At 44.8% G+C, this 13,543-nt stretch overlaps 1 protein-coding gene across 1 annotated transcript; it reads right to left on the reverse strand.

The window, feature by feature from the left end:
• Positions 1-10,544: 10,544 nt before the first annotated feature.
• Positions 10,545-13,315, reverse strand: LOC136452848 (uncharacterized). Its single transcript, XM_066453436.1, has 2 exons — positions 13,200-13,315; positions 10,545-11,778 (listed from the first exon to the last, which is right to left on the reverse strand). Exons 1-2 carry the CDS (start codon positions 13,313-13,315, stop codon positions 10,545-10,547), a joined length of 1,350 nt encoding a protein of 449 aa, XP_066309533.1.
• Between the last annotated feature and the right edge of the window lie 228 nt (positions 13,316-13,543).

Raw genomic sequence — 13,543 nt, forward strand, 5'->3', positions numbered from 1 at the left:
TATTTCATAAAGTGTTTAGTGATTTCATAAAGTTTTAGTAGTAATAGAGTGGATGTTCAAATAGAGTCATCTAGATGTTGCAAAGGATTGTCTCACACACATGCATAAAATATAGTCTCACACACATGCAAAAATATGTAGTCTTACATATGTACATAAATATATAGTCTCACACGCATGCATAAATGAAGTCTTACAAACACACACTTACACAAACACTCCACGTTCAACAACTAGTTAGCCTGCTGTAACAACTTTCCCCTTGACACCTTTTCGTTCCCATAGCATTATGTCTTTGGGGAGGTTCTTTTCCACAACACTAATTTTCTTAGGAAAGTTTGTGAATAGCGGCATCTCATCGTAGTTATTGTAAGCTTCAACATCGTCCATGCTATCAACTCCAATAATGTGCTATTTCCCGAAGGCAACCACGTGCTTTGTCTTCTTCCTCAGGGAGAGGTTACTTTGTGGGTCAGACATATAGAAAACTTGTGCGACATGTGAAGCGAGCACCCAAGGGTCATCTTGGTAGCATAGATTCTCGAGGTCTAGGACTCTCAATCCGATCTCGTTTAGTTGGTGTTGTTTGATCCAGCGGCATCGAAACAGGACCACCGTTATATCCCTTCCATAGTCAAGTTCCCATATCTCTTCAATGATGCTAAAGTATTGGATCTTTCGCCCTAATCTATTAAGAGCCTCTATTCGAACGTCGCTGTTTTGGTTCACATATTTACTATCCTTTGCGTGGGTATAGTACGTATACCCATTGACGTCATAAGCATTCCAAGATGTCACTTGTCTCGATGGCCCCTCCACCAACCTACTGATGGTAATAGAGTCTATGGTTTTTCCAGGCGGTATGTTTTGGTCCTTCAACCATGTAGTTAGTCGTTGCTTGTGTTGTTTCATGACCCAATCATCCGAACAGCCATTTCTCTCAGCCATAATGATAGCCAAGTGTTCATCAATGTACGGTTGCATCAGTTGTGTACTCTGCAAGACACTATAATGCGCTCGACTCACCTCTTTGCAATCATGGTCGATGAACACTTTTCTACCACTGGTGCCCTTCCTAGCCAGCCTACCCTTGTGATGAGAATCAGGTTTACCAATCCCTTTCTATACTTTTAGGTACTCTTGACAGCACTCGATGACTTCTTTAGTACTGTAACCCTCTATCATAGAGCCCTCTAGGTATGCTCGATTATGCACGTATCGACTTAGAACCGACATGAACCGCTCATAGGACCACATTTCATGCAAGTAGCAAGGGCCTAGCGCCTGTATTTGATGAACCATGCGAATCATGAGATGTGACATTATATTAAAAAAAGCAGGAGGTAAACACATCTCCAGTTGGTTTTGTGTCTCCATCATAAATTCATGTAGGTCACTCAGCTCTTGCTTGCCAATCGTCTTCTATGAGATATTCGAAAAGAAGTAGCACATGCAGGTGATGGCCATTTTCAAGAACGCTGGCTTTATAGCCCTAATTGCAATAGGTAGAAACACTATCAGCATCACATGGCAATCGTGAGCCTTGTAGTGTGTTATTGACAAGTCCTTCATCGACACTAGCTTCTTCACATTTGCTGAAAACCCAGTCGGGACTTTGATCCCCCTTAGGAAAGTGCATATAGCTCTCTTCTCGTCTGGTGTTAGGTTGAAGCATGCGGCGGGCAGAGTGTATTTTCCATTAGCCTCAGGTACCGGGTGAAGCTATGCCATCATGTTTAGCTGCACCATGTCTTTTCGTGCTTTCAGACCATCCTTTGACTTACCTATATCCATTAAGGTAGCAATGAGACTCTCAAATACATTCTTCTGCACATGCATAGCATCAATGGCATGGGGGACCTCCAAGTCTAGCCAATAAGGCAGATACTGAAAGAAGATCAATTGTTTCTTGAAAGGTACGCCTTCGACAGGAGGTGTGCTTCTATCTCTATTCGTCCCATCTGGATTCTTCTTTCCATAGATGACGCGTATGTTTTTCACCATTCTATACACGTGCTCTCCGTTATGACGTCTCTCCGAAGGGGGTTCAATCTCTAGGGCATTGTCATAAAATCAAAAGAATAATTTGCTGTGGTACTTGTGACTTGTCTTTAAGAAGCGTCGGTTCCTTAGGTAAACTATCTTCTTGGATGCATCCAGGTACACCCATGTAGTACCATCCTAGCAAACCAAGCATCCCGTCTTCCCTTTGATCTATCTAGACAAAGCAAACAACGCGGGGTAATCATTGGTAGTAACAAATATTATTGCTCTACATATAAAGTCCTCCTTTAAGAACACATCGTACATCTGCTCCCTATGCCTCCATAGCCTCTCCATTTCTTGCATCAAAGGCTCGAGGAACACATCTATATCAATGCTTGGTTGTTTAGGGCTAGAAATAAGAATAGTGAGGAGAAGGTACTTTCTCTTCTGACACAACCATGTTGGGATGTTGTACATGGTCAAGATCACTGGCCATGTGCTGTGGTCGCTCATCCTCTCATTGAAGGGATTCATTCCATCGGTGCTCAAGCCAAACCATACATTCCTTGGGTCATCGCTGAATTCTTTGTGCTTCTCATCAAACCTTTGCCACTAACTACAATCAGCTGGGTGTGCAATCTTATCATCATCCACCTTGCGCTCATCATCCCACCATGTCATGAGTGCAGCTTCTTTAGGGTTTAGGAAGATACATCTCAAGTGGTCGATCACTGGCAGGTACCACATTACCAAGGTAGGAATTCTTTTCTTCTTTGCATCGTTGCCTAATGGAGTGTCCTCTAGGGGCTAAAATTCTTGTACCACCTTTTTTTTACCCTTCTTATTCCTCTTTTTCTCCATGGAGGGTTCGTCCCCACCATAAAGGTCATTGTTCTTTTACTGGCTGGCCCCACACCAGGGACATTTATCTAATGACTTGAACGTTTCGCCATGAAAAAGTATACAGTGGTTGGGGCATACATGGATTTTTTCAACCCCCATTGTCAATGGACTTATGTCCTTCTTCACTTGGTATGTGTTGGCGGGAACTGAGTTTGGTTGTGGCAGCACCCATGACAGGAGATGCAATAGATCATTAAAACTACAATCTGACCAGCCATACTTAGCCTTCAGGATGAGCAGCTCAAGCACAAAACGTAGCAATGTCCAATGTGTCGGACAACCCTTTTCAACACCATACACAGTCTCCTTTGATGCTTTTGTGACCCTTTCCAAATTTTCTAGACCTTTCAGGCTATTTAGCAAAATCTCTGGTCTAAGGGCTCGAATCATGTCCTCCAAATCATCTTCATCCCCGACACGTGCTCCACCATCATTATTGGCACCACCTTCGTCATTACCATCCCAACCACCAGCATCACCACCTTGTTCATTACCAAACTCGAAATCCATTCGTGCATCAAGCTCTGCTGAATGTTGGGACAGAGATTCTATGGTTTTATCGTCGTATTCCTCCTCATCCTCGTCGTTAACAATAACTGTTTCACCATGATGAATCCATACTGTGTAGTCCTCAACAAATCCTCGCATAATCAAATGTGATATGATGATAGTCACATCTGTCCATGCCATACGGTTCTTGCAATCTTTATAGGGGCAAATAATTATATCCTTATTCTCTTTCAATGTCGTTGCATGCTTCTTTGCGGCTTAAATAAATTTATCCACCTCTTCACGAAAACCTACCTTGAACCTTAACGAACCATACATCCAAGAGTTCATGTACTCCATCTTTTACAACAACAACAAAACAAACATTAAAGGACTACTTATTCAGATATATATAAAAATGAATCACAGTAATAATTACTTGAGAATAATTGTATATACTTTAGATATATATGAATATAAATCTAATATAATTACATGAAGCATACAAACACACCATGGTAAAGGAAAATTAATTAATGGCCCATTTATCCATAAATAATTAAAATACATATTAGCAACAATTATACTTTCATAATTACAATAAACAATTTCAAAGACAACAACTAGCAACAATTATACTTTACCCAATATCTTTCATACAAACCCTAGTCTAATTTTATCAAACATAAATTTACAAAAACAAAATTAATAAAAAAACCAAACCCTAGATCTAGATCCAAACATCCACAAAACTAACTAATTATTCACTAAAATCAAGAAACATGGACCAAATAAGGGTATGATCTTGTTTCCCTCCCTAATTTATCCTAGTACATTTAAAACTTGGGTCTAATTTGCTTTATAAGTAGCTCAAGCACCATAGAAGAGAGAGAAAAACAAAACTCTAATTACTCACTAACCAACCATTAAAACTTCAAAAAAGTGCGGAATAGCATTTTCTTACCTTCTACAACCTCTCCACCAAAGGATTTGAGACCAAAACCTTCCCCCCTTAGTAGAGCAATTTTTGAGAGGTGCCCAAGGCCTCCTCACCTTTCTTTCATGGGTTGGAGTGAGTGACCCGAGGAGAAAAAAGGTGCTGCAGCTGTTTTATATGTGGGTCATTTGTAGGGGCGGCTAGTGATTGAGCCACCCCTACAAATCGAAGTTATGTATACGGGGGCAATTGTAGGGGCGGCTCAATCACCAGCCGCCCCTACAAATAGCAACTCTAGGGGCGGCTGGTGATTGAGCCACCCCTACAAATCAGACCCTATTTGTAGGGGCGGCTCGTATCACCAGTCACCCTGTTGTTCCATTTGTAGGGTCGGCTGGTGTCTGGACACCTGAGCACGCACTGAAGGTGCGGCTCCATCACTAGCCGCCCCTATAAAAAAAATCAAACCATTGCTAAAAATCACTTTTTACGTAGTGCCATTGTCGTCTCTCCCCGACCCAGACGCCCTCCTCCTCTCCACGCGCGCTCTCTCTATCCATGCGACCATGACGACGGTACATGGAGCGCACGGGCGGGGTGGCATAGCTGCGACCGCCCTCCTCCTCCCCCTCCCCCCTTAGCGTGCCCTCCCCCTTCTCTCCTATCTGCTCGCTCCCTCTCTCTCCCGATACGGCTAGGGCGACGACAGCCAGTGCGCACAAGCAGGGCGACGTGGGTCGCCACCACCGTCGGCCCTTCCGCGGATGGCCTGGCCACTAGCCTCTCCTGCCCGGCCGCTATGTAGGTTAAGGTTCGCTCTCTCCCTTGCTCCCCATCCCCTTCCCTCGCCGATGTCGGGGACGGACGTCGATGTAGGCTTGTCGGCTCGGTCTTCCTTGCTGGCGGAGGCCCACACCGACGGATCCAGTGCCTTCATGGCTGGATCCGTGCCTTCATGGCTGGATCCGTCTGTCCTCCCATCGGATCTGTGTAGGCAAGAACCTTTTGGAGGCCATGGGCGTTGGTGGCATGGTGGAGGACCGTGGGCCAACGACGGCTCTGGGCACTGCCTCCTGCGCGTCTTGTCGCGGTGCTTCGCTTCCCTCCGCTCTGTTGTGGCGCTGCAGCCAGCGCTGCCCGACTGCTGCGAGCGGTCCGCGTCGACGGCACCCATCCTCCTCCTGCTCTGCCCTCCTTCCCCTTACTCTCCCTCTCTCCCCTTCCCTCCCGAGGTGGCAGTGAGCACGAGGCGACGGCGCCCCCTATGGGCGGCGCGCCGACATGGGTGGGGCCCGGTGGCCTCCTTCCTCTCCCCCATCCTTCGCACGGGCTCCTCAATGCCTCCTCCAGTCAGGGAGCGTGCGCTCCTTTGGTCGGCGAAACCCTAGGTACGGGCCAAACCCTAAACTGCAGCGTGCGCTCTCTCCCCTTCTCCCTCCCCTTCCCTAAACTCCCTCTCCTCACTACGGGATCATGCCCCCCACCCCTCTTGGCTGCAGCGAGCAAGGTCGCCCAGTGTCCATCGTCTCCTGTTGTTCTCCTATGCAGAACTGATATCCTTACCTGTACATTGATGATTAATTGTTTCATTCATGTCATCTACTAAGGCTTGGGGATTGTGCAATGATGATTATTTAAAGACTGAGACAATGGAATTATGCAATGATGATTATATAATTATTTCATTCTTTCGTGAATCTTGCTATTTTCGGTGCCTTTGTGGTGATTGTGTCGTTATGTTACTTACACATTTTATCCATTTGTTAGTCACTATACATCGATTGTCAATGATGTATTTGCTTCATACGATTTATCGGTTGGCACACACCCCATTGCCAATGATGTATTAGCAGTTGGGCTTACTAGGAAGATAATTTATTACTTGGTGAACTACAATATCAGGGTCATTTTTTTCTTTAAATTCTTAGGCCATACCTATGCATTGTCTTCGGTCAGTGATTCATATTCTATGGTTCTCACAATAATTGATACCATTACTTACCTCTTTGTCATTTTTTGGGGTTGTAAACTACTTTGCTCCATTTCATGATTGGTTGAGTATGCAGTTTAGGGACTACGCACAGAAACAGTTTGGTATTCCATAGGTCCTTCAAAAAAATATCTTACATGTGCTTTTCTATGCGTTTTTAGCCTTTACGCTCATTTCCCATGGCATTATTGAACAGGCACTGGGCATTGCTGGGAGCCGGTGATCGACGATTGCCAATTAGCATCGACAGCAAAAGTGCACAAGCAACCAGGTATGCAAAACGAATTTAGATTATAGATTATTAGGTCATTGAATTATTAATACTAAATTATTTTATTATAACAGTTACATTTTGCGGCATCGAATTATTTAAATGATAAACTGAAACATTATATACTATTTCAGGCGTTAGAGCGCACGCGCGCAACAAGCATCAACGACGACGGAGCCTGCAACTGCAACTGGCAACACTGGCCGCCGGTCACGCACGGCCATTGCCTTCCCCGCGCCTGCGCCTGCCCGTGTGCGCGGCGTCTGTTCCGCTTTCACTTGTCGCTATAGGTGAGCAGTGACTGATCTGAGTTTGGTAGTACGTACCACCAGCATATGGCTATAATGTTTAAATTTAAAGACTGAAGTTTAAAGGTGTGGTGTTATTGATGTTACGTTAAAGTGTTTGATAGTAATAATAAAATAAATTACATAAGTCCTCGGTAGTCTACGAGACGAATTTAATAAGTCTAATTAATCCATTATTACCATAAGTTTACTGTAGTATCACATTGTCAAATCATAAACTAATTAGACTTAAAAAATTCATCTCGTAAAATTAATCGTAATCTGTGTAATTAATTATTTTTAATCTATATTTAATATTTAATACATATGTCTAAACTTCTGATATGACAGGACTCAACAACGCCATTGTATGCCGCTATATGGCGTGGTGCCGTGGTGGTGGGTGCGCAGCGAGCGCAGCAGGGCACACACTCCACCTACAAAGCCTACTCCTGCTAGTACTGCTGCTATGCCTAGGTAGCTGCTGCTGTTGAGTGTCGCCTTCTCCGTCAAGAAAAAAAACGCAATTCGAACCTGGACACGCGGAGGGAGTAGACTGCAGAGCATGCACGACCGTCCGCGAGCCACGGCCCTGGTCTTCTCTCTCCTCTCCGACAATTATTTCTTGCTGGTGCTGTCATCGTCTCCCCGCTGCTACCAGTCTATAGCGTGTGTACCCTCTGTACGCCCTCATCACTTGCCCTACTGTTTGACCGAACCACGGGACGGCTATCTCCCCCTCTCTCTCTCTCCTTGGCCTCTCGCCCAGCCAACGGCTCTCCATGCTTGCCACAGGCGCAAGCACGCTGCACATCATGGTGGCAAATATCTGCTGCTGCTGGCCAGGCCAGCAGCCAGCTGCGTGCGCGCTGCCCTGGCCGCCTGCTAATAATGGTCAGACACTGATGGGGATCTGAGCAAACGCTTTAGAGCACAGCATCTTTGTCTTTGTTTTCATGGGCTTGCATGCATGCATACGAGTAGTTACAAGTATAAGAACACAGTTACCCTAGGGATATGGTTTTACTTATTCCACTCCAATTCTTTAGATGTTTTCTTGCTGTCCTTGACAAATACTGATCGAGTAGCAATAAACTTGCAAAAAAAACTTAGTTTGGACGACGTACAAGATGATGGCAGGCATAAGAATTGATGGAGCCGATCGAGTAAAAGCCTTTGTTGCTTTCATGCGAAACTACTTTTTTTCGCGACCGTGCTTGGTATGTATATCATTAATAAGGAAAATGAGTTGTTACATAGGTAAACGTCGGTTGGCCTAGGACGCGAGTGGCACACTATGGCCAAACAGAATTAACCGAGCAATAAGAAGCGGCGCAGCTAGACCGATATTACATGACATAGGATTTTGCGACAAAAAGATTGACGAAGATCAACCGCTGTCAGCGGGCCGCCCAAAGCTCGGCGACGTGGCCGAACCCCGCTTGAGACCACCGATCCGCTTCGTCCACCACAGAAACAGCGACAGCGACGGCCGTCCGGACGACACCATAAAAGAACCTCCGGTTTTGCTCCTTCCATAGACACCATGATCCAAGGATGATAAGAGAGTCGAAACCTTTGTGACGCACCGACCCTAGTTGTGGACAGCTCAGCAGCCACCAATCAAGAAAGGATATCCCAAGCTACGGTGCGAGATGATCCAGACCGATGGAAGCAAGCACCCTGTACCACACTTCTCTGGTGAAGACACAGCCTCCCGCAAGGTGCTACGTCGTTTCCTGCTCCTGGTCGCAGAGAGTGCACACATCGTCGTCCTGTAACCCTCGCCGCTTCCTTCTTGCCGATGTCCAAAGACGATTGTGCAACAGTAGCCAAAAGAAGAACTTGCACTTGGGCGGAGCCCAAGCCTTCCATAGCTCCTTTGCACCTCTAAGGATGTCATACGATGAAAAAGGCTCTGTAGGCAGAGGAGGCGGAGTACGACCCGTCAGTAGTCCAGCGCCAGATGAACCTGTCACTAGTAAGGTCGTCAAGAACCACCCCGGCCACCTTCTCCCATACGACGACGTAGTCACAGAGAACCTCGGCGGTAGGTGCCCCTTGGATGTCACGGACCTAGCTTCTGTTGGGGATAGCATCACGCACCGACTTCTGACGGCGACGCCTACCGATGGCAGTGAAGTGGTGCGGAGCAAAGCGACAGATCGGCCCATCCGGAAGCCATGAGTCAGTCCAGAATCGAGACGACTGCCCATCACCAATGACCACCGTGATGGATGATTGGAACATGCACTGGACCTCACGTTCCTTATTTCCAGGAAGGCTGCACCATCCTAGATCAGGCCGGATGCGACGCTGCCACTCCCAACGCAGACGTAGGGCGAAGCCTATGAGTTTTAGGTCTAGGACACCTAACCCACCGTAGCACGTTGGTGCGTTCACAGTCCGCCAGGCGACCCTGCACTTCCCCCCAGCAACGGCCTCCGTTCCGGCCCAAAGAAACGCTTGGCGCCACTTGTCGAGCTACCTCAATGCCCAGGCGTAGAGACCAGAGGTGATGGAGACATGAACGGGGATGGCAGAAGGGGTGACCTTGGTCAGTATTGCTTCAGGCCCGTATATCATGCATGGCAACTGGGCGACTGCACCAGGCCTCCAAATTTTTGGGGCCCCCATGTTCAACAACGTGACCTGACCTCCCTCTGGTGGCCTCTATTAGTTTTTGAGAATTTGATGATATACGAGCCTGGAGCTGATGGGACCCATGTTCATGCGACTTTTGAGATTCTGTTGCCGGTCCGATTAGCAGGCCTGCTAATTAGAATTGTAATCCAGATCGCCTGACACCCGTGACATGACCGCCGAGGAAGTAGGAACCGCGCTTCTCGCCTTCGCCTCAGCACCGCCGGCCACCGCAATCTCGTCGAGTGCTCGAGTCACCAGCAGGCCCGTACCTACGTTTTTGTGGCCCTGGTGCAAAACATAAAGTGGGGGGCCTATATTTATAAAATGCAAATAGCCAAAGTGCACGTAGACTTCCTCATGTAATACCATAAGCATTCATACAAAACGATTAAATGACAAATCTTACTTACTGATAACTTCTTAGCTTCTATTAAAAAGCATCATTCGTCTAGTATTCTTCGAAATGAAATCTTCAATTATATCTTCATACTTAATCTTCTCTAGAACATCATTTTCAAGCGCAATTGTCGCCAATCCATTTAGCCTTTCTTGTTTCATAGTACTGTGCATGTAGGTCTTTAGCAACTTCAATTTGGAAAAGCTTCATTCTGCGGATGCAACTATTACAGGAATAGTTAACAAAATTCTGTATGCAACAAGGACATTAGGAAAATAGCCCATCCATTTCACAAACTTCAGAATATCAAGAGGCCCCATGTCTTCCTTTGGAATGGAATCTTGGAGAAACTTTAACTCCACATGTAATTCTTTGCCATCAATATTAGAATGGTCACCACTCTTAAGTGTAGCCTCAAGATGAGCACAAGAAGACAACAAACTCTTGTCATCTAAGGAACATAATTTCTTTGAAGTAAACAAAAAACTAAAAGTTTTTTCGTACCCCTGGTATTGTTCGAACCTCTTTGTAAGTGAAGCAATAGCTTGATCAACAATGGATAGAAAATAATTGATTCTAATTGACTCCTCTGTAGATTGTGAAGCAATAGATTCATCTTCAGATGTCTCATCAAATTGTCATTTCCTTTTGATTTTACGCTTGGTATGGAATGTTGGTTCAACATTCATCTCGCGTGCAATTTCTTTTGTAGATTCTAATGCATTTGGAAAAACAGTTTCTCTATACTTAGTGAAGAATGAAATTAACCCCTGCACTTTCTCAATAGCAATATCAATAAGCATATCCTTTGCTTGTAATTGTTTGCTGACCAAATTAATAGCAGATAATACTTCATACCAGATAACTATTGCCACTATAAATTCAAAGTCACCAAGTTCATTGGTCACCAAGGATTTAGCTTCAGTACATATTGCTGCATCATTATCAGTATCTGATACTTCCAGTAAAGCTTCTCGTATATCCTGCATTTGGAACCTTATAGCCTTAACACTGTCAACACGACTCTCCCAGCGAGTTGCTGACAATGGCTTGAGAGTGAATCCTGATATGTTATCTTTCAAAATTTGCCATCTCTTAGTGGACTTAGCAAATATTGTATAGATACGTTGTATGATTCCAAAAAAATCTTTTGCTTTACCACAACTCTTTGCCATAGCACATAGTGCTAAATTAAGACTATGATAGCCACAAGCAAAATAAAAGGCTCGAGGATTGATCTCTAAAACTTTCTTTTGTACCCCTATATTTTTCCCTTTCATATTTGATCCATTTTCGTATCCTTGTCCTCTCACATTGTCTATATCAAGGTCAAGATTCTTCAATTCATTTTGTAAAACATCAAATAACCCTTGGCCTGTAGTATCATTAATATCCAGAAAACCTAAGAACGATTCCTTAGTACAAATAGAATCTGAAGATGTGTCAACATATCTTATGATCAAAGACATTTGTTCTTGGTGGCTTATATCAGGGGTACAATCAAGGATAACTGAGAAATACTTTGATTCCATTATTTTTCTAATTATTTCAGACCTGATAGAAGCAGCAAGCAAATCCATTACCTCATTCTGGATGCCGTGACCAAGGTAATGTGTATGGATATCATCATTTGTTATGCGTTGAACATGCTCTTGAATAACCGGATCAAATTCAGCCATCATTTCAACCATGCCTAGGAAATTGCCATTGCTGTCCTGATATAGCTTGCTATTGGTGCCACGAAATGCTAAGTTATGCTTTGCAAGGAATTTTGCAATCAAAATAATTCTGAACAAAACCTTCCTCCAATGTTCCTTTTCCTTCTCAATTTCTCTATGAGCAACTTTATCAATAGTTTGGTTGTTATCAAATCTGAGACACATGTCATACCAAGAGGCCATATTTGTAATATGATCTGCACTAGTTTCATGATCTTTAAGTCAAGTGCCAACATGTGACCAATCACTCAGACCTTCATTTGCTAGCTGACTCCTTAAATGCCCCTTTCTTAATAACTTGCAACAAAAACAGAATACTCTATCAAGCTCTTTGGAATATACTAGCCATTCTCTATTACAAGTTTCCCCATTTGATAAAATTCTAGTATATAATGCTGCAGAAAACCTCCTTGATAACCTATCTTTAGGACCTTTCTAAATAGACAAGTCCCTTTTAGGACCCTTTTGGACTAAAATATCAACCTGTTTTTGATCTAGTCCCTTTTGGACTAAAATATCAACCTGTTTTTGATCTAGTCCATCCCAATATCTTGGATCAAATATGTTAGGCTGAAAAGGAACCCTCAAATCATTGTCACTTTGAATACTAGCTGATCCATCAAGGGTAGCATCAACACCATCCGCATTGTTGGGATTAACTTGCACTAATTCAGTTTCTAAAGTGTGAGCCTCAACGTTGTCTATGTTATCACCATGATTTCCATCATGTGTGCCCGAGGAGTTTCATCTTGTGCACTAGTTTGACAGTTCTTAACAACAAATCTATCAATAGCACCCTTTTGAGTCTGAGCAAATTATTCAAGCCTTTGTTTCTTCTTGCACTTTTCATTACCTGACTCATATTTTCTATTTCTAGAAGACATGATAAATAAATAGGCCTCCCTGCTTCATGAATTACAAAGCAACAAAGCTAAATTAACAAATCACTGGCCTGATTGCACACAAATCATTGAGCCGGTCACCACATAGGCAGTTAGGCACATACCTGCACACTGCACAGATAGTAGATTGATGGTTGATTCTTGTCCCGGGCTCCTGGCGACTCGAGCACTCGACGAGATTATGGCGGCCGGCGGTGCTGAGGCGAAGGCGAGAAGCACGGTTCCTACTTCCTCGACGATCATGTCACGGGTGTCAAGCGATCTGGATTAGAATTCTAATTGGTAGGCCTGCTAATCGGACCGGCAACAGAATCTCAAAAGTCGCATGAACATGGGTGCCATCAGCTCCAGGCCCGTATATCATCAGATTCTCAAAAGCTAACAGAGGCCACCAGAGGGAGGTCAGGTCACGTTGTTGAACATGGGGGCCCCAAAAATTTGGAGGCCTGGTGCAGTCGGCCCAGTTGCCATGCATGATATATGGCCTAGTTCCCGATGCTGTGCATCGAGCTAATAGGGCGGTAATCCTTCAGGGGCGATGGTGCGGCGGTCTTGCGAAGTAGTACCATGTTGGATGTGTTGAGCAAGTGAAAGTTTCTTCGGTCGAGAGCCCAAGGAGTTAAACACCACAATGACATATGCCTTTATGATGGCCCAAACTGTCTTGTAGAACCTTCCGGTAAAACCATCGGGCCCCGGAGCTCGGTCGTTTGGGATCTCTCTGATGATGGCCCAGACCTCATCTTCAGTAAACTCGTAGGTGAGCTCACTGAGGTCAAGCTGCGGCATGCCGATTTGCGCCAAATTGATGTTCCTTGCGTGTGTGAAATAGGTGCCTAGGATCTCAAAAGTTGGGATGTAGCTTTTTCTTTTCCGATGGCACACTTGCAGGTGAAAAAAAATTGGTGTTGGCGTCCCCTTCACGCAGGTAGCTGATGCAGGATCTCTGCCGTGCAATCATCCAGGACAGTGACGCAAGGCCAAGGATGGTGTGCTTGAGCTCCCTGCGCGGTGCTA

Source organism: Miscanthus floridulus, chromosome 1 (genome assembly GCF_019320115.1).
Source record: "Miscanthus floridulus cultivar M001 chromosome 1, ASM1932011v1, whole genome shotgun sequence".
NCBI lineage: Eukaryota > Viridiplantae > Streptophyta > Magnoliopsida > Poales > Poaceae > Miscanthus > Miscanthus floridulus.

Coding starts and splice junctions, on each gene's coding strand:
- LOC136452848 (XM_066453436.1), bottom strand. CDS start 13,315: ATGCCGCAGCTTGACCTCAGTGAGCTCACCTACGAGTTTACTGAAGAT. Junction 11,779..13,199: donor CCCGATGGTTTTACCGGAAG/GTTCTACAAGAC, acceptor CATGTGTCTCAG/ATTTGATAACAACCAAACTA.